This window comes from Chelmon rostratus, chromosome 3 (genome assembly GCF_017976325.1).
Source record: "Chelmon rostratus isolate fCheRos1 chromosome 3, fCheRos1.pri, whole genome shotgun sequence".
Taxonomy (NCBI): domain Eukaryota; kingdom Metazoa; phylum Chordata; class Actinopteri; order Chaetodontiformes; family Chaetodontidae; genus Chelmon; species Chelmon rostratus.
The window spans coordinates 23916164-23942243 of record NC_055660.1 but is presented as its reverse complement, the minus strand read 5'-3'; the positions used below and the strand labels follow the sequence as shown (position 1 = coordinate 23942243).

General features: G+C 43.9%; 2 protein-coding genes and 1 long non-coding RNA gene across 9 annotated transcripts in view; 1 reads left to right on the top strand and 2 right to left on the bottom strand.

The window, feature by feature from the left end:
- The window catches only part of rgs12b (regulator of G protein signaling 12b), a 45526-nt gene extending 26691 nt beyond the window's left edge, over window positions 1-18835 (bottom strand). For both annotated transcript variants that reach the window (XM_041933155.1, XM_041933156.1), the window contains exons 1-5: window positions 18788-18835; window positions 16262-17587; window positions 15823-16062; window positions 14290-15276; window positions 10882-11001 (exon numbers count right to left, since the gene is read on the bottom strand). In XM_041933155.1, the coding sequence (XP_041789089.1) occupies window positions 10882-11001; window positions 14290-15276; window positions 15823-16062; window positions 16262-17344 (2430 nt within the window). In that variant the 5' untranslated portion in view covers window positions 17345-17587; window positions 18788-18835. The remainder of the gene's footprint in view (window positions 1-10881; window positions 11002-14289; window positions 15277-15822; window positions 16063-16261; window positions 17588-18787) is intronic.
- On the top strand, window positions 17930-26078 carry LOC121603882. Of its 2 annotated transcripts, XR_006006718.1 has the most exons (4): window positions 17930-17970; window positions 23107-23375; window positions 23452-23640; window positions 25817-26078. It is a non-coding gene; the product is annotated as an uncharacterized LOC121603882 (long non-coding RNA). The 2 variants fall into 2 exon arrangements; XR_006006717.1 differs by having other exon boundaries at window positions 23107-23640.
- Window positions 20085-26080, bottom strand: part of htt (huntingtin) — a 33654-nt gene continuing 27658 nt past the window's right edge. For 3 of the 5 annotated variants that reach the window (XM_041933149.1, XM_041933153.1, XM_041933151.1), the window contains exons 64-66: window positions 25810-25972; window positions 23474-23634; window positions 20086-23330 (exon numbers count right to left, since the gene is read on the bottom strand). In XM_041933149.1, the coding sequence (XP_041789083.1) occupies window positions 23117-23330; window positions 23474-23634; window positions 25810-25972 (538 nt within the window). In that variant the 3' untranslated portion in view covers window positions 20086-23116. Of the gene's footprint in view, window positions 23331-23473; window positions 23635-25809; window positions 25973-26080 lie in introns of all 5 variants that reach the window. The other 2 variants (XM_041933150.1, XM_041933154.1) reach the window with 1 other exon arrangement.

Below are 26080 nucleotides of genomic sequence, written 5' to 3'. Positions count from 1 at the left end.
TAGCTACACATTATACATTTATGCATAAAGCTTAATAAGGTTTTAAATTTAAATAGACAAGAAATCCATTTGTATTATTTACAGCTAATAATTGAAGAAACATATACCCCAGCAATGTGGGTCTAAAACAGTCAGGATTGTGTAACATAGCTTGCATGCTATATGTGACAGAAGCAAGGGAGTCATCATTGGGATCATATATAGGCTGCATCAAATACAGGAGAGCACAAACGCGCGCACACACAAGCACAAATTCCCACGAGCACCACACACACACATGCACACACAGCTCATTAACTCACTGGATCAGCGGCTGTTTCAGAGTCCACACTCAAAGTTTGCTGCTCCATGAAGGAAGAGACAAGTAATCCTCAGCACTGCATGTGACACCTTCCCTCAGTACACATTGTCATCAGCTGTTGAATGTGTATGTGTGTGTGTGTGTGCACGCGCGCAAAGACACGAAGCGGCAAAGCTTGATGGCTTTCAAATGTCCAAACCGCTACAGAATGTTGCTGTCGCTAGATTCCCCTTCCCTCTCGCCCTCTCTCTCATCCCCCCTCCTCCTCCTTCTCTATCGTCTCTCTCCCTCGCCCTGCCCCTCAGCTCTCCCCCTCCTCTTTCTCCGCTTTTCCACCCACCCTTGTATAATTTCTATTCCACCCACACTGCTGTGGGCTGAGAGACGCACACATACACACACTCAAATGCAGAGGCACGGCTACAGAGGGAGACCCCTTGCCATTGAGGAAAACACCCCCATAAAAAACTGGCACTGAGTTGAATGTGCTACCCTCAGAGCTCTTCTGTCATCTGCTTAGTATGCCCCATGCATATCTGGAGCACAGAGTGTAAAGTGACGTTCATGATGGGTGGGTGGGTAGGTGGGGGGAGGCAGAGCCGACTGGAAGACAGAGAAAGAGATATGTCGAGAAAACAGGGAGATCCTCCAGCCGACAGTAAGTATTGACATCTGTAGCGATGATTAGACAACTAAACTAAGAAGTAGCCACATACCCCAACATGCCTTGACACACTGTGGAGATACTCACCCTCCCACACACATACCCCTCCTGCCCGTCCTCCACTTGGCCCAGGGGCGAGGACAGAGGGTGAAGCACCACCTCACTCACACTCAGCCCTGATAAATAACCAAGGGAGCATAATACAGACAGGAGGCTACTGCATTCAATGTCAGCCCACAGGAACACAATGTTTTTCACAACATGGCTCATCAGAATGTCACGTTGAAACAGCTTTGGAAAGTGTTTTGAAGCACTCTCAAAATATCCAGGTCCTGTTATCGCGTAATAGTGTGCTGTAACTAGGAGCTTGGGACAACTATCGACAAACTTCATTCATGTGTGTCTTTCAGTACTACCCCAGCACTATGCTTAGGCTATTTTTTAGCATAGATATAGGCTGCGTGTAAAAAGCATGCCAGACAGGATGTTTTGTTTTAAAGGGAACTCACCAATTTTACACATGAAGATTTGTGGAGATCTGCAGTCTCTCCTCCTTTTCCCCTTGCTCTCCTGTGTTTTTCCCCTCCTGTTGTCTCCTGTCTGTCTCTCCCCTGTCTGTAAAGTCCAGGTCTGTGTTACTGCGGGGCGTGGCCGACTCCTCTCCTCCTGAGCCGGCCGGGCTCAATCAAGCAATCAAGACTTACCTGCCTACACAGCATTTAAGCACCAGGGTTTCAACCAGTTTTCGTCGAATTGTCTGCATTCTTACATGGCTCCCAAATCCTCTCCTGTTCTCGGCTGTGATCTCCTGCGCCCTGTTTGTCTGCCTTCACCCAAGGAACCTGGATCAGTCACTGGTTGGACTCTGTCACATTGTTGTCAGAGAGTCCCACACTATAGACCCGGAGCCATTTTGGGGGGACTTCGGTAAATGTTGTGGTTTTCTTCTACAATGCAACTTGATGTTCAAGCAGAAACCACTAACTTTTCCTTCCAAGATCCCTACGATCTTTTATGTGATTGGGTTGCTAAGAGGGTCGGTGTTAGAGTGGGCAAAGGCACAAAAGAACAATTAGATAATTTAACATTTTTAACACATGAAGGGTCCATCTCTGAGATCAGGGACAAAAGGGAAATCATAGTGTGGCTGATACTCAGTGAAGTTTAGGGTCCCGGCAGCGGAGAGTTCGTGGACTGAAGCTGCACTCTGCAATGTCTTTATTAAAGGGCTCAATGAACAGCTGAAAGATGAATGAGTCACAAGAGATCTTCCTTTCGACCTGCAGTCAGTGATTACATTGGCGGCCAGGCTAGACAACCACATGAGAGAGATAGATCCTCTAACCTAGCCTCTGCTTCTTCCCTATCAGTGGCCTTTTCTTACAGGCTGCATAGGCAGACTCCAGCGCCAGAGGAGAGCTCCTCTGCTGCTGCGACTCCGAGGATGAGCTAGGAGTCTGCCTATTCCATGAAGAGAGACAGCATCGTATCCAGGCAGGATTATGTCTGTTCTGTGGGGATGCAGGACACTGCATAATGAACTACTCAGTGCGACCAAAAGATCTGGCTCACCAGTAGCAGTGAGCGGTGAGTCCACCCTCTATTAAGTTCCCATCTAACCCTAAACTGCTGTTACCTGCCACCCTTTGTTGCCAGTCTCCCATCAGCTCAAAGATTTGTGGATTCTGGGGCAGAAGAGAACTTAATTGATTAGGAACTAGCAGAGAAGCTAGACCCTGGAAGCAGCCGCAGCCTTTACAAGACTCAAGGTTCATCATTTTGTAGTTGAGGTAGACGACTCTAATACGGGGGTCAGTGCAATGCTTTCTCAATGTCCAGGCTCATACCAAAACTTACCCCCTGTGCCCTTTTCTCTGGGAAATTAAGCCCAGCTGAGAGGAATTACGATATCAGGGACAGGGAGCTGCTAGTCGTGAAAACGGCACTGGAGTGGCGCCACTGGCTGGAGGGTTCAGAGCAACCCTTTGTGGTATGGACTGATCACAAGAACCTGCCTTACATCCAGTCCACTAAACGGCTTAACTTCCGCCAGGCACAGTGGTCCCAGTCGGTTTTACTTCACCCTCATGTACCGACCTGGATCCAGAAACATCCAAACCAACACCCTCTTTTGGCAGCATAGTGCAGATGGAACCACTCCTGAGCCCATATCCATCCTACCCTATTCTTGTGTGGTGACGGCCGTTACATAGGCGATGAAGTCCATCATTAAGAAGGCTCAATGCCACCAACCAGACCCAAGTAACGGTCCTCCTAATTGTCTGTTTGTCCCTGACTCCATTCGCAGTTGCTGCAGTGGGCTCCAACGTTCCAGTTCGCCTGCCAGCCTGCTGTCAGTCAAACCTTAAAGATTCTAAAGAGACATTTTTGGTGGCCCAGGGTTAGGGTTAGGTTGACACCCAGGAATATGTTGCTGCCTGTTCTGTCTGTGGTCAAGGGAAGGCATCACATCAGGCACCTGCTTCCTGTTCCTGGCCGTCCCTAGTCACATATCGCTCTGGATTTCATCACTCGCCTACCTCCTTCCTGAGGTAATACAATTATTCTTGCCATTGTTGACCGGTTTTCTAAGGCTGTTCACTTTGTTGCCCTGTCCAAGCTCCCCTCCACCAAAGAAACTGCTGAGATGCTGGTACAGCATGTTTTCCATTTGCACAGCCACAATTCACCTCCCAAGTTTGAATTCTGCTGGGCACTGGGGGCGTCAGTCAGTCTGTCCCCGGGTTTCCATACTCAAATCAACGGCCAGCCAGAGAGGACCAATCAGGACCTAGAAGCCATTATAAGGTTTGTCGCAGCCTCAAATCCCACTTCCTGGTCTACCCACCTAACATGGGTAGATTACATTCATAGATCTATCACTAGCTCTGCTACAGGCTTAAACCCCCGTTCAAGGCCTCTCTCGGGTACATGCCCCCCCCCCCCCATTTCCCAGCCCAAGAAGAGGAGGTCTCTGTTCCGTCTGTTACAAACCAGGTCAGAGAGTTTGGCTTTCCTCCAAAAACATTTTCCTCAAAACTGATTCTAAAAAATTATATCCCTGTTTCTTGGGCCTCTTTGTCTTTGTCACTCCATTATCAACCCCATGGCCATAAAACTGAGACTTCCCCCAACCATGAAAGTTCACCATGTCCTCCATGTTTCTCAACTAAAACCTGTCACTTCCAGTGTTTGTGCCAACCAGTCAGATCCTCACCTCCCGCTCGACTAATTGATGATCAATACGTTCCACTGTCTGGCGTCTCATGGAGGGGAGGGAGCTTCAGTATCTCGTGGACTGGGAGGGTTGGCCCAGAGGAGAGGTCATGGGTTCCCCACTCCCTTATTCTAGACAATAATATAGTTAAGGAGTTTCACCGAGATCACCCAGATAAACCTGGTGGGTCACCAAGAGGCTCCCGTTATGTTTCCAACTCTGTTCAAGCCCAGAGAAATCTGTAATTTATTCAAGGTGAAGGTGCATTTCATTTGTTCAACTGTCAATGGTGTCATATCCCTTTTTCCAACTTTAGTTGCTATAACTTCCAGGGAAACACAGGAAACACTAAATTATACGTCAGAGAGTGAGGAAGGAAGTTGGTGAACGTGACAAAACGTAAGGAGAATAACATTGCTTACAGCTTGACTAATATCCAGACAGGAAATCTCTGCCTCTGCTGCTTCAATCTGACTATTATTTTTTGATTCTGTCTCTCACATCCCCAAACTTTCTGAAAGTGCAATACTAAATTGCTAGCGTGCCCCTTTAATACAGAAAACTCTGCTGTCACCACCACCTACTAGTTGATTTATCAATGATTAGCAATCATACCTTATGCTCACAAAAAAACTGAACTTAAGTGTGCTATACAACTGAGCCAGTAAATGCACAATTTTCAAGTATGTCTTAAAACACTAGTCATATGTCCATATGTCCATTCAAAGAATTTTTGGTTGCTTTAATTTTCCTCTGTCCATACTCACCATGAAGAGAAGCCCTGCATTGCGTTCAAAACTTACGTACTGTGCCTTCCCTGTGACTCAAAAGGAAACACTGTCTGTGAAAACAGAAAGAGGGAACTTCGCACTAAAATTACCGAGACTTTGGAGGAAGACTTGTTTTGACCAACTCAGACTTCTGAAGCCACATATTAGCTTCAGCTGAACTTTAGAGTGCTTCTTTTGCACAGAACAAGGACTGGGTACTGTGAAGACGTCTCCCATTTTTACAGACAAGGGGAATAATTACAGTGACCAGCACTTTTTTCAACAAACAAATGGGCTTGTGGCTGTATTAACATTAACATTTAAGAAAGGTAGTAGCTTTTTTTCCTTCCTTTTTTATATAATAATAATGGGAGCCATGGGAAAACTGGTCTGGTCTTGAGCCTGCACTGCAGAGGTGCGCACATTCTCCAAAACTGAAAATGTTCCAACAAAGCTTAAATATTGTTTTAAGATGACTTGACCTCAGAGCACAGTCAGGTGCGTGTTTGAGGGTAAGGGCCTTGACGCATGTTTGTGTGTCAGATCAGTTGAGACTTCCCAGCCTTCCCCATTCAAAAACAGGCTACATTTGTGTCAGTGGGATAGAAGCCAACATCAGGGCTTTAAAACAATTGTGGCATGAACCAGGAACAAATCGGCGAGTATACTGTGAAAATGGGTGTTTCTTGCGAGTGTACACAGGTGGTGAAATCTAAGTTGTCACAACACACACGTGAAAACATAGTACGCACACACACATTTCTACAACCCTGACTCCAAAAAAGAATCAGAATGCGATCATTTGGTAATCTTTTTTGATATATACTCAATTGTAAACAGTACAAAGACGATATGTTTAATGTTTTAACTCCAATGATTTTTGCAAATATATTCCTATTCTGAATAACCATCAAAAATTGGGTTTGATAGAACTAACATCTAAAGGATTCCTCTTCAAACAAACAGCTTAACCTTGTGAAAGTTAGAAAATACTTGAATAAAAGGATGTCTACACGTGTTCATTGTAAGAATCATTCTACACCTGCTTCTGCTTTTCATCCAATGCTAAACCTTGTGCCAGCACTACCTTGGGATGCTCAGCTGTTATGCCTCTCTGCTGCAGTCAATATGAAATTAACTTCACCAATGATCTTTTTTCGAAATATTTGCAGTTGGAACTGATTGGAACTGACCAAAGCACAGTCAGGTCCATAAATATTGGGACATTGACACAATTCTCATCTTTTTGGCTTTAAACCCCATCACAATGGATTTGAAATGAAATGATGGGCTTTAACTGCAGACTTTCAGCTTTAATTTGAGGGTATTTACATCCAAATCAGGTCAATGGTGTAGGAATTACAACAGTTTGTATATGTGCCTCCTACTTTTTAAGGGACCAAAAGTAATGGGACAATTGGCTGCTCAGCTGTTCCATGGCCAGGTGTGTGTTATTTCCTCATTATCCCATTTACAAGAGGCAGATAAACGGTCTATAGTTAATTTCAAGTGTGCTATTTGCATTTGGGATCTGTTGCTGTCAACTCTCGATATGAGCTCCAAAGAGCTGTCACTATCAGTGAAGCAAGCCATCATTAGGCCGAAAAATCAAAACAAACCCATAAGAGAGATAGCAAAAACATTAGGTGTGGCCAAATCAACTGTTTCAAACATTCTTAAAAAGAAAGAACGCACTGGTGAGCTCAGTAACACCAAAAGACCCAGAAGACCAGGGAAAATAACTGTGGTGGAAGACCAAAGTATTCATTCCCTGATGAAGAAAACCCCTTCACAACAGTTGGCCAAATCAAGAACACTCTCCAGGAGGTGGGTGTATGTGTGTCAAAGTCAACATCAAGAGAAGACTTGTGACTTGTAGTGATACAGAGGTTTCACCACAAGATGTAAACCATTTGTGAGCCTCAAAAACAGGAAGGCCAGATTAGAGTTTGCCATGGACAGATGAGACAAAGATCAACTTGTACCAGAGTGATGGGAAGCATGCAACTCCCGTCATCAGTGAAGCATGGTGGTGGTAGTGTCATGGCGTGGGTATGTATGGCTGCCAATGGAACTGGTTCCCTTGTATTTGTTGATGTGACTGCTGACAAAAGCAGCAGGATGAATTCCGAAGTGTTTCAGGCATATTACCTTTCATATTCAGCCAAATGCTTCAGAAGTCATTGGACGGCGCTTCACAGTGCCGATGGACAATGAACCGAAGCATGTTGCGAAAGCAACCAAAGAGTTTTTTAGGGCAAAGGAGTGGAATTTTATGCATTGGCCAAGTCAATCACCTGACCTGAATCTGATTAAGCATGTATTTCACTTGCTGAAGATAAAAATGAAGGGAAAATGCCCCAAGAACAAGCAGGAACTAAAGACAGTTGCAGTAGAGGCCTGGCAGAGCATCAACAGGGATGAAACCCAGCATCAGGTGAGTCTTTGTGTTCCAGACTTCAGGCAGATGGATGGATGGATGGATGGATGGATGGATGGATGGATAGAGCTAAGCTATCCAGGATAAACATCTGAACATCTGGCTATACAGGATAAACATCTGAGCAGTTAAAATATGGGCACAGTAGTGCATTTGTGCAAAATGACAGTGTGCAACAGTTGGTTTGTCCACACTTGGGTCCAGCATATAGAAGTGTGTGTGATAAAGTCCAGCATTTAGATGTGTGTGTGATGAAGTCCAGCATATAGATGTGTGTGTGATATGTCCCAATATTTATGGACCTTACCGTATATTAGTTTATAATAAGTTGTGTGTTAGGGCTTTTCTTCAGCTTTACTTTAACTCTGCTTGTGTACAAATTATGTAATTAGGCATCAACAATAAGATGAACTTCAGCACTGTTTTTTCATCCAACCCAGCAGTGTGCGCTGTAAACATATGCATACACTTTTAATGTGGATAGTGAACCCTTTTTTACTCGTTTATCAAATTAGCATAAGATTGCTGAATCAGCGGAAGTTCACATGAAGTTGTGAATGTATTTAATTCTCACCCATTACAGTATGTGCAGCATCCATCCACATGTCTTACAACTTGGCTACAATCAGAATAAAACTGTTCCTTTCGCAGATATCTCATTGGAATTGTCTTTCCCACAAACACTTGAGCTCCAGTAAACAGAAACCTCCTCTATCTATCATTATGTTGCAGCTCAAAGAGGAAACAGCAGCAATCAGCCTATTGTGTTCATTGTTTGGTACTTCTATTTGTGCATTCAACTTCTGAATGATTATTGGTGCCTGTTCGCATTCATTAGTCTTACTTTCATAAATAGCTTACACACGTGTGACCAGTTGCCGCCACAATCACATGGTGTGCAGATTTCAACCGTGGAGGGCCACTCGAGTTTTTGTCCTTCGAAATGGTTAATTCAGTTAGCTGCATGTGAGGCTGTTTTTTCATCTTGTTGACGGTTGTCTCTAAAATAGCGTTCTGTGGTTTTCAACATCAGTGCTTTCAAGTTGCACATGTATTTTTTTTAACCCTGTGTCCGTTAGCCTGCGTGCATGTATGACAGTGGAAAAAAAACATGGCAGAAAAATTCATCAGACAACTACAATCCAGAAACACACAGCTGGAGGACATCAGACGTGCACAGCCTGACTTCCTTCCCCTTACTGCGGTTATAAGGCATTGTCTATTCGTTTTTTTGTGTCTTTCTTTGTGTGTGTGTGTGTGTGTGTGTGTGAGTGTCTAATGGTTAATCTCTACAATCACACCCATCACGAGATAAACTGCAAGCCTCAAGCTCAGGCAGACTTGCACACATTTACACATATACATACAGTACTGCGCACACACAAGTGCACTCACATGCACTATAACTGCATGAAGTCTGAAAGCTGCTGGAGTAGCTTAAATGGCACAGCTAACAAGATGGCTGAGAACTGTGTGTGTGTGTGTGTGTGTGTGCAATTATGGTGCAATTATGTTTATGTGCATCACTGTGTTTGTGTGTTACTGAGTTGGGGTTAGGGTTGTGTATGTGCATGCACAGCATTTCATGGATATGTGTGTGTGTATCTATCCTGTGTGTGGGTGTGTGTGTCTGTGTGTCTATATAGTGTATGTGCTTTTGTGTTGAGGCCTCACTAACGAGGGGAATGTCAGCTTGTTGCTCATCAGAGCTCATTAGAAGTGCAGGCTAACACTTCGAACCCCATTACCCCCCCACCACCATCACCACACAAACACACACACATAGGCACACAGAGGGACACACACACACACACATGCACACCAATCTCTCTCTCTTCCTCCCCCAACAACACAAAGCCCTCTCTGTTTGTGGACATTACCGCATGTGCAGCAAGAGAAAAAGGCCTAACGACCGGAAGAAAAAGGTAGAATAGATGTGGATGGAGGATGGGGGGTGATGAGGAGAAGAGCAGAGAGAAACCCTGCTATGGGATGGTTTGGCACATTTGCATAGCACACAAAATGGTGGGCTATTCAAATGTCTGCAAAAATGCACTGGTACCTCTGATATTGTCACCTGACGATCAATCATTTTCGTTATTATTTGTTTCATTATTAAAAGAAAATGAATATAATTGCATGAAAGTAATTACTGTTTCAGATGAAACCTAACAACAATGGGAATTTGTGGGCACGAAAGATAATTTGAGGCTCCAAGTGAAAACTATACAAAGCCGCTTTAACTGTAATTAAAATTGTTTTGGACCCATTACTTTAAGACGCATCTCCAGTTTGAATCGAGCCGATAATTCCCAGTTTCGCTCCCTCTCTCCCCATATTTCCTGTCTCTCTCTACTCTGCTGTCCAGTAACCAAAAAATGCCAAAAATGTTTGAAAAAAAAATCCACGACTGAAGCGACAGTGTGGGACCTGCTTATCTGCTCCCAGGGTGCCTCAGTAGCCACTAAACAGCGGAAACATTTAGCTTACTTCAGATCTCTATCTTAGGACCAAAGCTGCTGTTATGCATCATGCACACAGACAGCAGGACTCTGCTTTGGGCTCACCAACCTTCTAACACATACACACACACAACCACACACCCATACAGGCAGGTCATGATGAGAATAACACTCAGCATGTTGTGCTTTAGTTTAACTTTAATGTACAGTATTATCCTGTAGCTAGATAGGAACCTGTTTTTCCCCTCACTTGAAAGATAAAAAAAATGACAAAATAGCTGCTGGAAATGCAACATCATATATTTAAATCCCAACACATTTGAGACGAATATAACCTGCAGACCTAGGCCTTGCTTCAAGGGTATTTACAGTGGTAGCCATGACAGCAGTCTTGTATTGCTCCTCCCTGAGTACTACAGCAGTCGCGCAGACTTTCTCTTCAGGAAATGTTGTAAAGGAGAACTAAATAGACATATTGTTAGACAAAACTCATGGCTCTCAAATGACTGGATACCAGGTCATTTCTTGCAGCTAAAAAGGAGAGCAAAAGTCTAATTCTTGCAACGGTGAATCCATACTCCATCCAGTCAGCAGAATATGCAGTACTTCTACACCTAAATGTATGGCTGCAGATATCAAATAGTAACCTCAGTTAAGGTTAAGTAATTCCTGCCATCAAAGCTGTACAGCAATCTTAGTCCAAATCCATAAATACCAGTTTGTAAATGTGTATTGGCTGTTTCTATACAATGGCTCTGTCCTCGACTGTGTGTATGTTGCCACGGTGATGTGGGAAGAGGGCTTGACGTGTCATGTGAGCCTGTATGATGCGCATGAGTTGCTATAATTAGAGATGGATGGTGCACGTGTGTCTCAAATGTGACAATAACACAGCAGTCATAATCAGCTCGAGCATTGCAGCAACACTCAACACTTGTTGGCAGATGAAAGTACTACATATACTATACTATGTGTGTGTCTGTGTGTGTGTGTGTGTGCTAGTATGTGTGCACGCATACACTCCTACCTCCAGGTCATCCAGAGAGCGGGCCAGGCTGAGACGTTTGGAGCGTCCAAAGGATCGTCTGGCTGAGGAGCGCTGGGGGAGAGGGGGGAAGCCCATGGTCAGACCACGGAACCGACCACTCTGACGAGAGAAAATGCACAAATGCTCAGTTAAATGCTTGATGTAATATACAACTGCAGTGCATACAGATACATATGGGAGTTGCAGGAGTGGTCAGGTTGCTGGTTCTAATCCCTTGACCATGTGAGGAAATGTTTGCAGGGATAGCAAGTGTCTCCCTTCCCTTCAAAAGCTACTACTGAGCTTCCACTAAACAAGAAGACTAATGGGAAGCTCACAGGAAAGCTCGTTTGATTTTCTGATGGATGGATGCGGAGAAGCTTAACATGGATCTACAAATTTCTTGGGTCTTTGTCTGGCCAAGGTCTTATGTCACATGCCATCCTTGTCCTCATATTCAACGCGCATGTCTATTTGAGATGGGTTTCTTTTTTTTCCACTAAAATGTTAAATTCCACATGTTTGAGGCATGTATGTTCAGGCCTGTGACTCTGCCCGCGGTACCAGACAGTACACACAGACACGCTAACAGGATGGGTTGAATAACAACAACACTTATGATGTGGAAGTAGTATGTTGTGCTCTTGCACTGAATTGCATAATATGATTCTGGTGGTTTTATCACCGTGTTCACTTCACTTTCATATTAATATAAAGAATAAATATAAGAATAAAGAATATCCAAGATGGTCATTTTGTAAGGTCTACTACAATGGAAACCCAGTAACTGGAATGACGTTAAAACTGACCAGCTGTTACATGAAGCCATAAATTGCTGCTTAAAATGAAAACACTTGAAAATTAGTCATAGGGTCATCAAGATTAATTGTCCAATACCATCTGACAATGATGTAACCACATTGAGCAGTGCTATAAACCGAAGAGGGGAAAAAGCTTAGTCTTACGTTGCCTTCACAAGTCTCCAATTAGTGCTTAGACAACCGTTCTCTTTTCGGATTTAGAGAACAACAGAAATATTCTGCTCCATTCTCTCCTCTCACAAATGGCATTTCGCCAATCTCCTGTAGCAGAGTGCGCATATCAGACGACCCCAGCTGACTAATGAGTGATAAATCAATGCTGACAGTCTCCAGAGCCAAAACTGTGACACATGTTGAATCTGACTGGCTGATTAGCAGCAGGTCTGGACGGCATTTCATCAGGAGATGACCAGTGGTGTTGCCTGGATACTGAGTCAACTCTGCGTCTGTGTGTGTGTGTGTGTGTGTTTGTCAGATAACAGAAATCTGAACACTCGATTACATATGTGGACACGAACACCAATAACCCCTGTTTTACCTCGTCGATTTGAAACAAGTTGTATTTGTAATGGCAGTGAAGCAGAATCCTAAAAAAGGTTTTATGAGAGAAGCTGAGATTTGGATGGAAAGGAAATGATCGAGTACTGATCTGACACAGCAGCGCTGCGGTTGTTTTGGGTGTGGCTGCACCAGAGCTTTTTCAGAATAGCATGACATTTTAGTGGAAAACTCCCAGCTCTTATCTCTGCAGTTGATCTTGTCCCCCTTCTCGCACACACACACACACACACATGCACACACACTTGAACGGTCACCTCTTAATAAACAAAAAAATCCTAACAATTACTGTGTCACTTCTCAAAAATCAACTGCTTGTTTGTGTCTGTATTCAGTATATTCAAAGACTTTAAGTCTTTTATGAGTTATTCAAATTTTAGATTTCTGTCATGCGAGGAGACCAAAACCATGTCTATGGTCTGTGGACAGATGAACTTCAGGTGCAAAAATGGATCTATAGCTTTTTTAATGAGTGTTAGTTTCCCATGGACACTCACGACAGTGCAGGAGGCTTATGGAGGTTAAGATAGTGAAACAGTGCCGCCATGTGGCAGAAAGTAAAATTCAATTAAGGGTAATGCATGGTAAACTCTAGTAAATACATACTATAGATGCCCAGTCAGCTCTAATACTTACACACTTATAATAAAGGCTTATTTATAAAAGACAGAAGAACTACTACATCGATACAGCAAAGCTACATTTGTCAGAGTAGAATCTACATTTTATTTTGACTGCCGGTAATCATGGCTTACCATGACAGCCACAGCCTCCAAAGCTCTATAGCCAGAAGTCAGTGCTCAGAGGGGTTAACATCCACCTTCCTGTCACTGTCAGCCTTTACACTGCCCCTGGCCTTGTAAACACATCCTCCAATTGTCCCCTGGGGGTCCCTTGGACCCTGCTCACTATGAGTTTTGCTGGGGGAAGCACCAGCCTCCTTCAATATCAAGGAAATAAGAGTCTAATGCAAGAAGCGTTACAATATGTAAATGTAGTCGGAGGCAATGCAACTGTTTCCTACATACTTCTTAGGATTCTATATAAGCATTTTACCAGACGGGCTGCAGAAAGGTTAATGCAGAAGGAATCCAGTCAGGCTGGATATTTCTTTCACTCTTTGTCTGTATCTTTTCCTTTCTATTGTCTGGAAACACTAAACAAGCCATCACTAATGTACTGTATCTCAGTGCAAAAGGAAATGTATTCTCACAAAATAATGCAGCCTATGTATTCAAGTATAACTTAATCGGAACCATGTGGTAAAAAAATCTGCAATATTCAAATGTACACAAAAATATTTACTAAAAACAACAACAACAACAAAACAACTAAATTAAGCAAACAAGTTACATTTACTCCATTAAAACCAGTCTAAAGCCTGCTCTGCTGTTGTAGCGAGGCTCATTGGTAAACAGGTGGTTTTCAGGTGAAGGCAGATGCCTGGCTGGTGCATAATACATGATCTGATACTGGAGCAGTGAGGATAAATAACTTATCAATTCACATGTAAGTCTAGGGAGAGTGCCAACTGGGGTGCTTGCACTATGCAGCATAAAACAGGGATGTTTGGTAAGGTTAACAGGGTTCCTCGCTACTTTCAAAACCACTGAAGAGTTTCGCACCTGAGCGAGAAAGAAACTTCACTCGAGAACTGAAAGGGTTAAATTCTAGGTCTCATAAAGGAGAGGGTGAGAATGCGATGGAGAGCAGTGGGATGAACACAGATGGATTTATAGCCTTAATAAACTGTAGTCTTGGACACGCTCAAGTCAGAGTAAATTTCCACAGCAGGGGGGTGTGATGGGGGATGCTACCTGCTGCCCGGGCTTCTCATCTCATGGTCAGTTTTAACACAACTCTTCCAAAAGCACCCAAAGTGGATGAATGCAGGGCTGTAGTAAGACTGACCATCTATTGGGTTGGATTTTGAATAAATTGATTACAATTTGTGATCAGCACAAAAACAAATTAAGAAATCAAGAGTATTTCTAATTCAAATATGTTTAGAACTGTATAAAAAACATACCTTTTTCTCTCCCTCCTTTGCATTTCCTCGTTTCTTCTCTCGTTCACTTCTCTCTGCTCCAGCTCTCTCCCTGTCCCCAGCACCAAAAAGCTTCTTAGCCCACTCATCTTTCTGAACAGCTAGCCGGTGGGTGTGTGAGTGAGGATGTAAAGGAGGAGGCTGGCACCCTCCAGGTGGTGGCAGGTGGTCTCCGGGGGCCAGTGGGGCCCGGTAGCGGTCAGCCGGGATCTTATTCATGGGTGGGGGCAGGGTGCTGCAGTTAGCTGATGACCATCCGTCGGTGGATTCGGCGTAGGACTCCTGATCGCTGCTCAGGCCCTGGAGGTGGCTATGGTGGTGCTGCTGACGCCAGTCTCTCAGCACATGGACTGGCAGCCACCGCTGCTGCTCTACTCCTACTCCTACTCCTCCACCCCCTCTCTTTTCCCCTCCCCCCACAGCTCCTCCCCGCTTCCCTGGTGAGTAGTGGTGTGGGTGGACTCCTCGAGAGTGCCTGCCAGGGACATCAGGGTGAGCCAAAGGGAGAGGGTGAGGGAGGTCAGCCAGGTGTGGTTCGTGACGGTAGTGGCCATTTCTCAGAGCTGGTGGAGGTGGAGGAGGTGGGTGGGAGGCTGCGGCTCCTAAGGTGGGGCTCCAGGCCTGCTGGGATGAAGGTGGGCTGTCCCAGTTGCGTGGTCCAGAGGCATGGTTGTGGTTAGGAGGACCTCCAAGGTCTACTAAAAGCACCCTGTTGCTCTTCTCTTCTGGTAAAAAGTTTCCGATCCCACTGTCACTGTTGCTGCTGGTGCTGTGGTTCTGCTGGGCGTCATTGTCTGGATCGTGGAAGGCTCGGGCCCGGACGCCCTCAATGTTGTCCCCCATGTCCCGGTACAGGACGGAGACAAACTGGAGGAGAGGCTGAGAACTAGGTGGAAATTCCAGGCAGCCTCCTGTGTCTGGGTCGGGGGTGCACTCAAAGCCGAACCTCCGCGCTACACCCAAATGCACCTTAGGAAATAACAGTCACCATGAGAGTGTCAGTCCATGTCAGAGAGATTTTCTACAATATGTCACCTTTTCTCAGTGGCGAAATCGCATAGGAAAATGTCTGAATTGTTGAATCCGTTACATAACTGTGGCTGAATAGCGTCAGTGACACTAAATTAAATTAACTTTAGTTCTTCTGTAAAACAATCAGGAAATCAGACATTGTCAATACCAGTCACAGTTTTAAATCAATAAGCCTGACTTCATTCTAACTTTTCTTCTTGCTCTGCTTAATGTACATTTTCCTCTGTGATCAGTGTCTCATCTTAAAGAGCACCTGGTAGTGCACTACCACTTGGCCCTAGCATTTGTTTTTGCATTTTGGGATTCCCAGCTGTTACAGAATAGTGTAAAATAAAATACCCATATGCTATGGGTTACATTTAAACAGCCTGTGTATATACTGTACCTGCATAAACAAAATAAATAAGTAATATTGTGATAAATGGAATTATTAAGTGGGATTTGTAGCCCCTTAGTATATCTTATCAATGTCTCTATTCATACCTGGTGGTGACAGAGTTCTGGATCCACAATGAACACATGACAGGAAGTCCTCAAACCGCCCTCTTCATCTCGTCCATTGCTGAAGTGACAATCGTCATGGTCGTTGGTGGCCTGCATCGTGACCAGTCCAAAGAATCGACGGTCATCCGGACAACAGGCGCTGAAGGCTAGTTTCTCTGCAGGATAGGTGGCCAGAACCTGACCTCTATCACTGCACAGACGCACACTGTCATGCATGACCTGGCAGGATATAGTAATGAGACAATCACAGTTACCAGGCATCATTAACAATAACATGAAAGACTTTCCATTTTGATACACTTTGTTTATGCAGCTGAAATAAAATAATCATATTCATTATTTTCCTGTTTTGCAGCATTTTAAGTGTATAGTCAATAAGTTGTTATCATCAGATGGTTAACAAAACATCCAATCGCACCTTCATGAGGACCAGTGAATGGATCTTCTGCTCAGCTCGGAGGCGCCTCATGCTGCATCTGATGGCTTGCAGGCTGTCATTCTCTAAGCTTGTCCCTATGGAGGCCAGCTCGATGGAGCCCAGATAGCCAACAATCATGCCCACATTGAGGATTCCCTCGCTGGGCTCTAGGACCAAGTCACCCCCATCTCCCACATCCAAGTCTTCATGGTGGTGAAGGTGGAGATGACGGAAGTCCGAGTCCAGGAAGACTGAGTCGTCATTCAGAACTTGAGCCATCTCCTCCTCAGAGAGCAGGTTGGGGTTGCTCTGGGAACGGGGGGCGTTACGATATGGAGGGAACTCTGGATCAGACAGTGGACGTGGCTTTGATGAAGAGCTAACCGCAGGCCTGTCCTTGTCTGAGCTGCTGGAGGAGTGGCTGGAGTTCTCAAAGATCATATTAAAAATGCCTCCAGATTGCAGCTCTGCCACAACTTTCTCTGCCCTGTTGATGCCCAGCTGCTTAGAATCCAGTTTGGGTTTGTACCATCCACCACGGGCTCCACCACCCGACCTGCTGTTATTGTTGTTGTTAACACTGTTGTCATAGAAACCATCCAACTCATCATCACTAGAACAGGAGTCCAGGTAAGATGCTGCCATTGTGTTGCTACTATGGTGACGACTTCCAGCAGGGCGCTGGTGGTGATGGTGCCGCCTGTGACGTTCTCCCTCAGCGATGACCAGTTTCAAGACACCAGAGCAGCGTCCAATCAGTTTGACCACATCTTCATGGGACGCCTTGGAGACATTGATGTCATTGACGGACAGGATGTAGTCCCCTGAGCGCAAACCCATATAGTCTGCAGGGCTCCCCTTCAATATGCAGCTAAGGACACACGGACTTTGCCCTGACAGTGTAAAGCCATACCCTGTTCTTCCTCTCGCCACCTCCACAGCCCGGATACGACCCTGCTGGTTAGAGGAGGAGGAGGGTGGTGGAGGCTGGGGCAGGTTGAGCCCATTCCCACCGCAAGGGCGTCTTTTGGATGATGCATCCACTTGCCTGAACATTGTGCCAGGGAACTTCCTCTTGTCCATTGATTCAGTAAGTTTCAATCAGTCATTATACGTGCCTGGGCTCTGCTCACGCAGGAACACAGGACGTATCCAATGTGTGTCGTCTTGTTTAACTGCTCTGCTGTCAAGCTGCTACGAAAAAGTGAGCAGCAGTTCTAAATGCAGCAGAGGGGTGAAAGTTGGGCCTCAGTTCTGGCACGGCCTTGCTACTGTAGCATTCCCATCCTGGTGTCACTCTCTCTCCCAATTCACAAGCTCAGTTACCTGCAGCACAACATAACACAACCTAGTCAGACATAAGAGCCATGCAACATGCGTTTGCTGCCTCTACCTGAGGTTTTATCACACTTTTCTTCCAAGCACAGATCAAGCATGCAGTCTGTGTGGTCTATGTGGCGGCATTAGGACCCAATATGGTTCTTAAATTGTACAAAATATCAAAGCCGGGCTATCATTATATCATATAATCATTATTAGTGGTAATATTGACTGTTACTAGTGCACGTTAAGTGGGAGGGACTCGACACACAGCCACACCTGTGCAGGGTGGAGTCTGTGCAGCCTTGTCCAATGGGAAATATGTTTCAAACACCTAGCTAGCATGCAGGTGAAATTAGACAGACCCAGCCTACAACAACAACTTCAAGGTGAGTTTTAAATTCGCTTATCGTTTATTATCGACGCATTCGGCTTGTATTAAACGACTGTTTGCCCACAAATAGTCCAAAACACTTCACTAAGAAGCTGTAAATAAAATGTTAACGTAAGCTGAGATTAAGTTACCTGACGTGTAACCGTTAGCTAAGTTAGCCGTACATGCTAGTAAAGATACACGTTAGTGCTGGTTAGGAAGGTCGCTGTTTAAAGAAATGAACAGCTATGTGACTGTAACTTAACACTCAGAAGTGTATGCTTTTTAACGTCAATTCATGATAGTTACAAAAAAGTTTCTTGCCGTTACTTGCTCAAAAGTGCATCCATCCATGCTTAAATCATAGTCCCGCCCCCCGATTTCCAGTTCTTTGGAATGTCGGCCTGTAACTATGGCAACGGCGGTGTACACAGACTTTTATATCCTGTCATTGGTCTTCTGAGTTGTCAGTCAGACAGCGAACAGTTATGCGGACAAATTGACAAAAGTTAGTTTGAGAAATCACAGATAAAAGTAAGAACAGTAGCTTATTCCACAGGTGTCAAAACTCAGCACCACAAAGAGGGGCCGTCCGAGTCCGCTGTTATAATCACTGCGAGTTTTACTGGAAGCAGAGTGCATGTGTCGATCTGTCTTTCACCACCACGCAGCCAGACGGCAAACGACAACAGCTGGCCACAGTACGTCTGAGTTGTAAAGCGGGGATAGCTAAGTAAAAGGTGGATGCAGGTCTCGGTTTTTAACGTTCCCACAAAGCGCTTTGGTCTAGCGGGTTCACTTAGCGGGAGTCAAAAAACAAAACAAAGACTTACTTGTCGGTGTCCGACGGTGACGCTGCTCTTGCACTTCCCATAGTTTAGTAGCTAAGGTTAGTTGGGTAAACTCAGGGACGATGGGTAAACAAAAGAAAAGGCTGCACCATCTGGCGAAGTAGCCTTAAGAGGAGGAGGAGGAGGAGGACTGGAGGAGAGGGAGGTGTGCTGGGAGCGGGCAACGAAGGGGGGTGTGCAGAGAGGGGGGCTTCAAACAGTTTAAAATTACAAAAAAATGTATGTTCATGGATTTCTTTTTTAGATTCAAAAGGTTCAGATTTTGCTGTTTCAAATTGCAATAAGGCCTGAAAAAAGACCTAAAACGCAGCAGGAACATGTCAATATGTGATGTGCACATAAAGTTTTAGTTTTTATTGTAAATAAATACTTTGTGTAACTCATGTGTCATGCAATCACACATGATAAACCTGGTCACACTTTATCTGAAGACTGACATGACAGCTGTCACGACCATGAAGCAGTCATGCTGATGTCAGTGTCATTCACTCAGTTACGTCATTTTAATGGGGGTTAGGGTTACTTGACCGAATGACATTTAATGACAACAGTCATAAACATGCATAAAGACTCCATTCTGTTCATGACAGGTGTCATGTCATGGTAAACGGTGTCAGTGTCATGTGAGTCTTACGCACACACCCCTTCAAATAAAGAGTGACCAGCCCTTTGTAGAGTTAAGCCATATAAAGTGTTTGCCATGTACCGACGCTTAATACCTGTGCCATCATGATTCCAGCTCAGTGCCTCATGAACCATATGGCAGCAGTCTGCTAATCTTGTTAATACCTTTTAATCATCAACCACCCATCTTAATGGGCGCTGTAAAACAAGAGCAACATATGCTTTCATACGGTGAAGTTTGTAAAAGGGAATTGTACAAAATGCAATAACTTCATCGCGTGAGAGCAAAAAGTTGCAGCTGAAGGACTGTCAACGGGCTTCAGAGGCGATACACAACAGTGGACCTTTAAATGAGCATATGTCGGCAACTCATGGATTTTTTCTCAGTGGTTCCTGCCCAAATCAGCTCCACCCTTTGTGGCCTGTCCGACTTAAAAAAAATTTATAATCTTTACAGGTGTTTGATAGGCTGTTTGTCCTGATGGAGAAGGCCAGGCAGAGCATGGAAGAACATTTTCATGGTTGCATCCTCACAGCTTGATTGCGTCAAGAGTGGCCCCTGTTTGTGCCAGGGCAATTTGTAATATCACACATTAACACCTTCTGCTGGTTCGCAGAGCAAGTCATCATCACACAAGATAACATCTTTAAATAATTTATTCATTTCTATAACATCATATGCAGTGATTCATACCTTTAAAATATTAAAATGAATGGAGATACACAATCTCTTTTTTTTTTACAGACAATTGTTTAAAAAAAAAAAAAAAAAGGTGTGAAGGAGGCTGCGGGGTCCGGCTTCGGATCCAGACTGAAGAAACTGTAATGGGGAATCACATCACTCACAGTCTGTACTTATTCTGTTACCACCTTCAGAGAATCATTGGATAAATCACAGTTGTGCCAAGTGGTCACCAAACTGTATTTTCTAGAAAGGGGAAAAAGAGGTATTCTTTTAAAGCCAAGCACCAGCATGCTAGTAGTAAGTACAGTTGACATTATGGGGTGTGTGAAGAACTTGGCAAAGAGAAGATTTAACCAAAGTGATTCTCAGCTTTTTCATTACGGTGACTATTTTCCTCTGAGTTGTTGATTCTTGAAATGGAAGAAGAATTAAGTCTTGAAGTGAAGCATGTTAAATCAGTTCAGCATGACCTTTGTCCATGACCCCCACGGCCATCTGCCCAAACCACAAAAGATTTCTGGGTAATCGTATTACCCCCTGCAGGGGTCCCCAGTCAGTCTTTTACTCGTCTTATGCCTGAGGAAGATACTAAAAGACAAGATGAAAAGAACATTTTCTCTCTTTTTTTGAATTACATCCTTTAACATTGTTTTGTGCGGAAAAAAGGGTTTTCCATCATCCTCCATTTCTTTCCTCACCACAAAAATCCAACGTGACTTTGAGGAGACTGTTGATCTTCTGAGAAAAACAGAACTCAGTTAATATACTTCATTGAGGCCTCTCATTGGAATTTCAACAACCGCTGCTGAGGACTCAGTCATTTATTGTGTGAATACATTACTTGAACATGATCAAAAGGAAGCCACTCACATTGCTTTTAAGGGTGGAAAGTGGTAACATTTAGCATACAAATCACTGATGTTTTTACTTTTATGTACTGTTGCATATCAAGAAAGCGCCTAACATCAACATGAGAGGAACTTTTGAGTTTTTAAGTGCTAGGTGTATTTAATATTCTGCACAAAGACAATGAAATATTTACCAATCTTTAACGGAGACAAAACAATACTTAAAGCTCAAGAAGAACAGAAACCTCCTGCCGTCACGTGGCATCACTACGCTACACGTCCTCATCTGTTGATTTGTCAAAGCTGCTGTTGGTTGCGAAGGTTACAAGGCTCCCTTTGGATTGTGTTGCATTTCTTCCACACAGTCATGGCAACCGTACCCACGGAAATACAGTATTAAGGACTACGCGAGAAAATAGCAGTAACGCTAAGCATGCTGTCAAGCTTTCAGTGTACAGGACACACATATTTTCAGTCTGTATCTAAGGCAAGTGTATGTACAGAGTAACGACGCCCAGCACACTCCCAGGCAACTCAAGGTCAAGTCTTCAATAAAATACAAGCTTGTTGCTTTCTGCATTCTGCTGATTCAGATTCTTCATTTTCTGCTCGTGTGTTTGCGTGGTCAGACAGACAGCAAAGAAAATGACATCACATTATCTTACTGTCTATTTTAAGATCTCATCTTTACACAGTTCTTATTTTATCATGCACCATGGCTTTTCATATTACTTTACATTGACTTTACAAGATACCAAGGTAACTCCATTTAAAGATGACTGCAAATGACTTCCAGTCTTACAACAACAATAGTCACATCGTACATCCTGAGAATTACAAAAGTACAAGAAATGGACAGTTGGAATCATTCAGGTGCACTGGGGAGCATACAAGAATTGAATGCAATTAAAAAAAAATTAGACAGATATACGCAAGATGATAAAACCATAAAAGGAAATGCTTCCCCCCTGCTACCGATAAGAAAAGATGACATCACTGCAATTTTGGTACGTTTCTTGCTTGACGGTTTCCACCATCATCTATAAGTGTCAGTATATGGGCCCTTACAGTTAAAACTATGCATCATTTTGAAAACTCAGATGAGTTTTTTGTTGTTTTACTTCCCAGAATACACCTGTCCAGTTCTTTGTCCCCTCATTACAACATCCAGAACGAGCCACTGCATCCATACAGAAACTGTAGTAACTTGCTGAAATGGGTGCGAACAAGTTTGCCCTTTGTGCAGTGACAATTCCAAAAGTCATCACCTGCCTCTCATCGTAAATGGAAAGAAAAAACAAACAAACTATGGCTATTAGTGATCATTCTTACACATAAAATATTTACTATTTAACTTGTGTGTCAGAGAATGACCACAAGTAACTTAAATATAAAAAGGTCTTCAAAGAAACGAATTATCGACAACAGTAAGCAGGCATTTTGACACGTTTGGGCGTCAGCCCATTGTCAGTGTCCTAACCAGACCTTCAGCACTCTTTAACAAAACGCACTGAAAATAGATGCATTGAAACTTTAAATATAGTAAATACTTTGCATTTTTTAACTTTTTTTTTCTCTATTTTACTTTACTGACATCACAATACTCAAGCAAGTCCTCACAGGAAAATAAACAAATCCAATTTTGTGTTTGATTAATGTTTTTATGTTTTTAATCAAGGTGCTGGGTGGGAGGAAGTGTTCAAGGTGCTGTCATTCATCTCGAGGAATGGTCTGTTGGGGGGGGTGGGGGGTTGTGGTTGTAGTCAGAACCACAGTTTGAGGGTTTTGCAGCCAGTGTCCTTCAGATCAGTCCTTTTACACTTAACATACCGCCTAAAACTGACACTGGTTCAGCTCTCCCCTTGGTTTTTCTTCATGCTCACTCCACTGAATTCATCACGGTGACTTCAGTAGTTCTACTCATTTCTCAGTGTAAAGGAGGGAAAAGGATGAGGCTACAGTAGCTTTTTCTAATGAAACATTCTGTTCTCCCCCTCGATCACACCTCAAGGGGGAGGTGTCCATGGAGAGCTAATTTCTCACCCTACCACATTTCTCACTCTAATCCAATTTCCTTCCCCATGCTTCATCCCATATCTACCCCCCTCCCCCCCGGCCTCTCTGTGCCTTCTTGTCCATCTCAGTCTGCTGCCCTCAGAGTGATGTGTCCTGGTGGATTGACTGCAGACAGCCTAGCAGCTGGTAATAAGGGCTGCCTGGCGAGGCCACAGTCTCAAAGACGGACTGGAAAGCCCTGCGGTCCAGCTCCTCGTCAATCTGGTGCCGGTAGAAATCCATGGCCACCAGGCAGAACAGGTTGACGTCCACCACCTCACTGGAGCCCATTCGGCTGATGACGTGTGGCAGTCTGGTTGAGAGCAGGGGGGTTAAGGACAACAGACCTCGCTGTTTGGTGAGCTGTGCAATTACACTTTGCTGCTACATCCCCACATGCAGATAAAACAACCCTATCACTGTGCTGCTCATAGGACTTTTGGCATGTAAGGATACAGGGCTGAGATCCACTGCGAGGTGGAAGCAGAGACAAAGAAACAGGAAAGGCTCCACATGGCCATGGCCACTGGCGTCCTCTGAGTGAAATTGGACAAGGATAACAGCACCCAGTCTCGCACCATGGAAGACTGGCCTGTGGCGTGGAGTGTCTGGAAAACCTGAAGGTGGGTGCAGAGCAGAGGGAGGGGGCAGACAAAGCACAGAAATTAAACTGAGACTGACAATACTTGCAAAAAAAGATCTATTCAAATAATTATTTAACCAATTTCCCATCAAAATGTCATAAATTATCTTTGCGATTATCAAAGCAGCCTGTCGATTCAATTTTGTTTTTTTGAGGTCTGGCAACAAATGTGCATTTTCTGAGAACAGACATTGTTTAAGGTACGCCGTACACCAGCTGACTCACAAAGCAGGTGTCCTTCCCTGACAGACACTCACCGTCAGTGGTCTTCGATTTCTATTTTCACATAAGGAAAAAAACAAGGCTGCTATTCTGGAAAATTTCAAAACCACTTCTGGTGAAAATCAGTTTGAAGATAGAAAGGCAGCACACAGTTACAGGTTCTCAGGTGTTCTCAAATAAATAAAATCTCAAAACAAAAACTGCCCTTTGCAAGATTTACAATGGTTTTTGCAAACGACTACAACATATGTCAATGGATAACTTCCATATTGATATTAGGTGGCATGCAAAAGTTCATGGTCATAATTTCTGCTACTGTAAACAGTTACATAGAAGATGGACTGAAAATTAAACTGATGCCCACAAAGCAGGAGAAGGCTGCAAAAATTTTTCAGGTAGTCGTTTCCTCAGATCATAATGAAATGTAGAAATGCCAGTTAACAGGAATGGAGGTCAAGTTGAGGTCTGAAAAACCAAGATAACTTTCTGAGAGAACTGCTCGTAGGATTGCTATAGAAAGGCAAATCGGACCCCCTAGTTGACTGCAAAAGACCTTCATGGACATTTTGCAGACTCTGGATTGGTGGTACACAGTTCTACTGTGCAGCAGCACCTGCACAAACATGACCTTTATGGAGGAGTCATCATAAGAAAACCTTTACACAAAGGAACATCTGAACAAGCCTGATGCATTTTGGAAAGTCCTGGACTGATGAATTTAAAATAGAACTGTCTGGCTGCTGTGAGCAAAAGTATTTTTGGAGAAACAAGGCTGCAAAATTTCATGAAAAGAACACCTCTCCAACTGTCAAGCACAGGGGTGGATCGATCATACTTTGGGCTTGCGTTGCAGCCAGTGGCACCGGGAACATTACACTGGTAGAGGGAAGAATGGATTCAATTAAATACCATAAAATCCTGGAAGCAAACATCACACAGTCTGTAAAAAAAGCTGAAGATTAAAAGAGGATGGCTTCTACAACAGGATAAGGATCCTAAACACACCTCAAAATCCACAATGGACTACCTCAAGAGGACCAAGCTGAAGGTTTTGCCCTTGCCCTCACAGTCCCCCCAACCGAAACATCACTGATCTGTGGACAGACCTCAAAAGAGCAGTGCATGCAAGCCGGCCCAAGAATCTCACGGAACTAAAGGCCTGTTGAAAGGAAGAATGGGCAAAGATCCCCCAAACCAAAACTGAAAGATTCCAGCTGACTACAAAAAGCCTTTACAAGCTTTGATGGCTGCCAAAGGGGGTGTTACTAAGTAGTGACCATGCTGGGTGCCCAAATGTTTGCTTCTGCCCCTTTTCCTTTTGTTATTTTGCAACTGTAAAATGGAAATAAAGTAATCTGGCTGCAAATATGATAGAAATGTGTTTATGCTGTTTGGAAACCGGGTCACCTTTTACTCGCTCAGCTATTCACAGTGACATGAATTTTGACCAAGGGTGTCCAAACGTGTGTCACGGTAACCGTGGCTGAGAGTCACATGCTTCATATTTTCTTCTACTCCAAATTCTAAGTGCACTGATCTCATTTTTTCTTTGTTTTATGCCCCTGGACAGCAACAGGAACCCACTTTCTTTGCTCCAGCTCCCAATGTTGCCGTGACAACTTATTGTCTGATTGGACAACAAAAGTGCTGGCTGAGGCAGTCAAAGTAGAAGCTTTACTGAGACTGGACTGCATTGACATTCTGTAATGCTCCCTGCAAGTAGCAAACTAAGAGTAAGGGGGAGGAAAAAATTGCATCGCAGCATTTCTGTGGTGAAATAATTTGATTTGCTGATACAAACTAATGAGTGAAATACAATCACATCTAATTTTGAGCCTAATGTTTGTACTCATTATTGTTTGACATAAGCATTAAAAAATGGTTGAGTGATTTTTTCATTTGCATGCACTCTTGTCCTGCTACTGACCTTGTAGACAACAGTGGCCATGAATTGTGGGTAAGGTTGCTGATTGGACAGGAACTCTCCGATGACCTTGTTCATGACGTCCTGTGGCGGGAAGAAGTCATCCAGAAACTGCGGCAGAATCCTGGACACAACCCGAGCCTCGCTGGGTAAACCTTTCCGGATCCTGCAGACAGGAAACCCCAGAAGATGAAATGATGGGAAACAAAGCAAAAACATTTATCAGCTGCCGTCAAATTATTCTGGACACAAAACTCAAAATGGTGAAGGATTA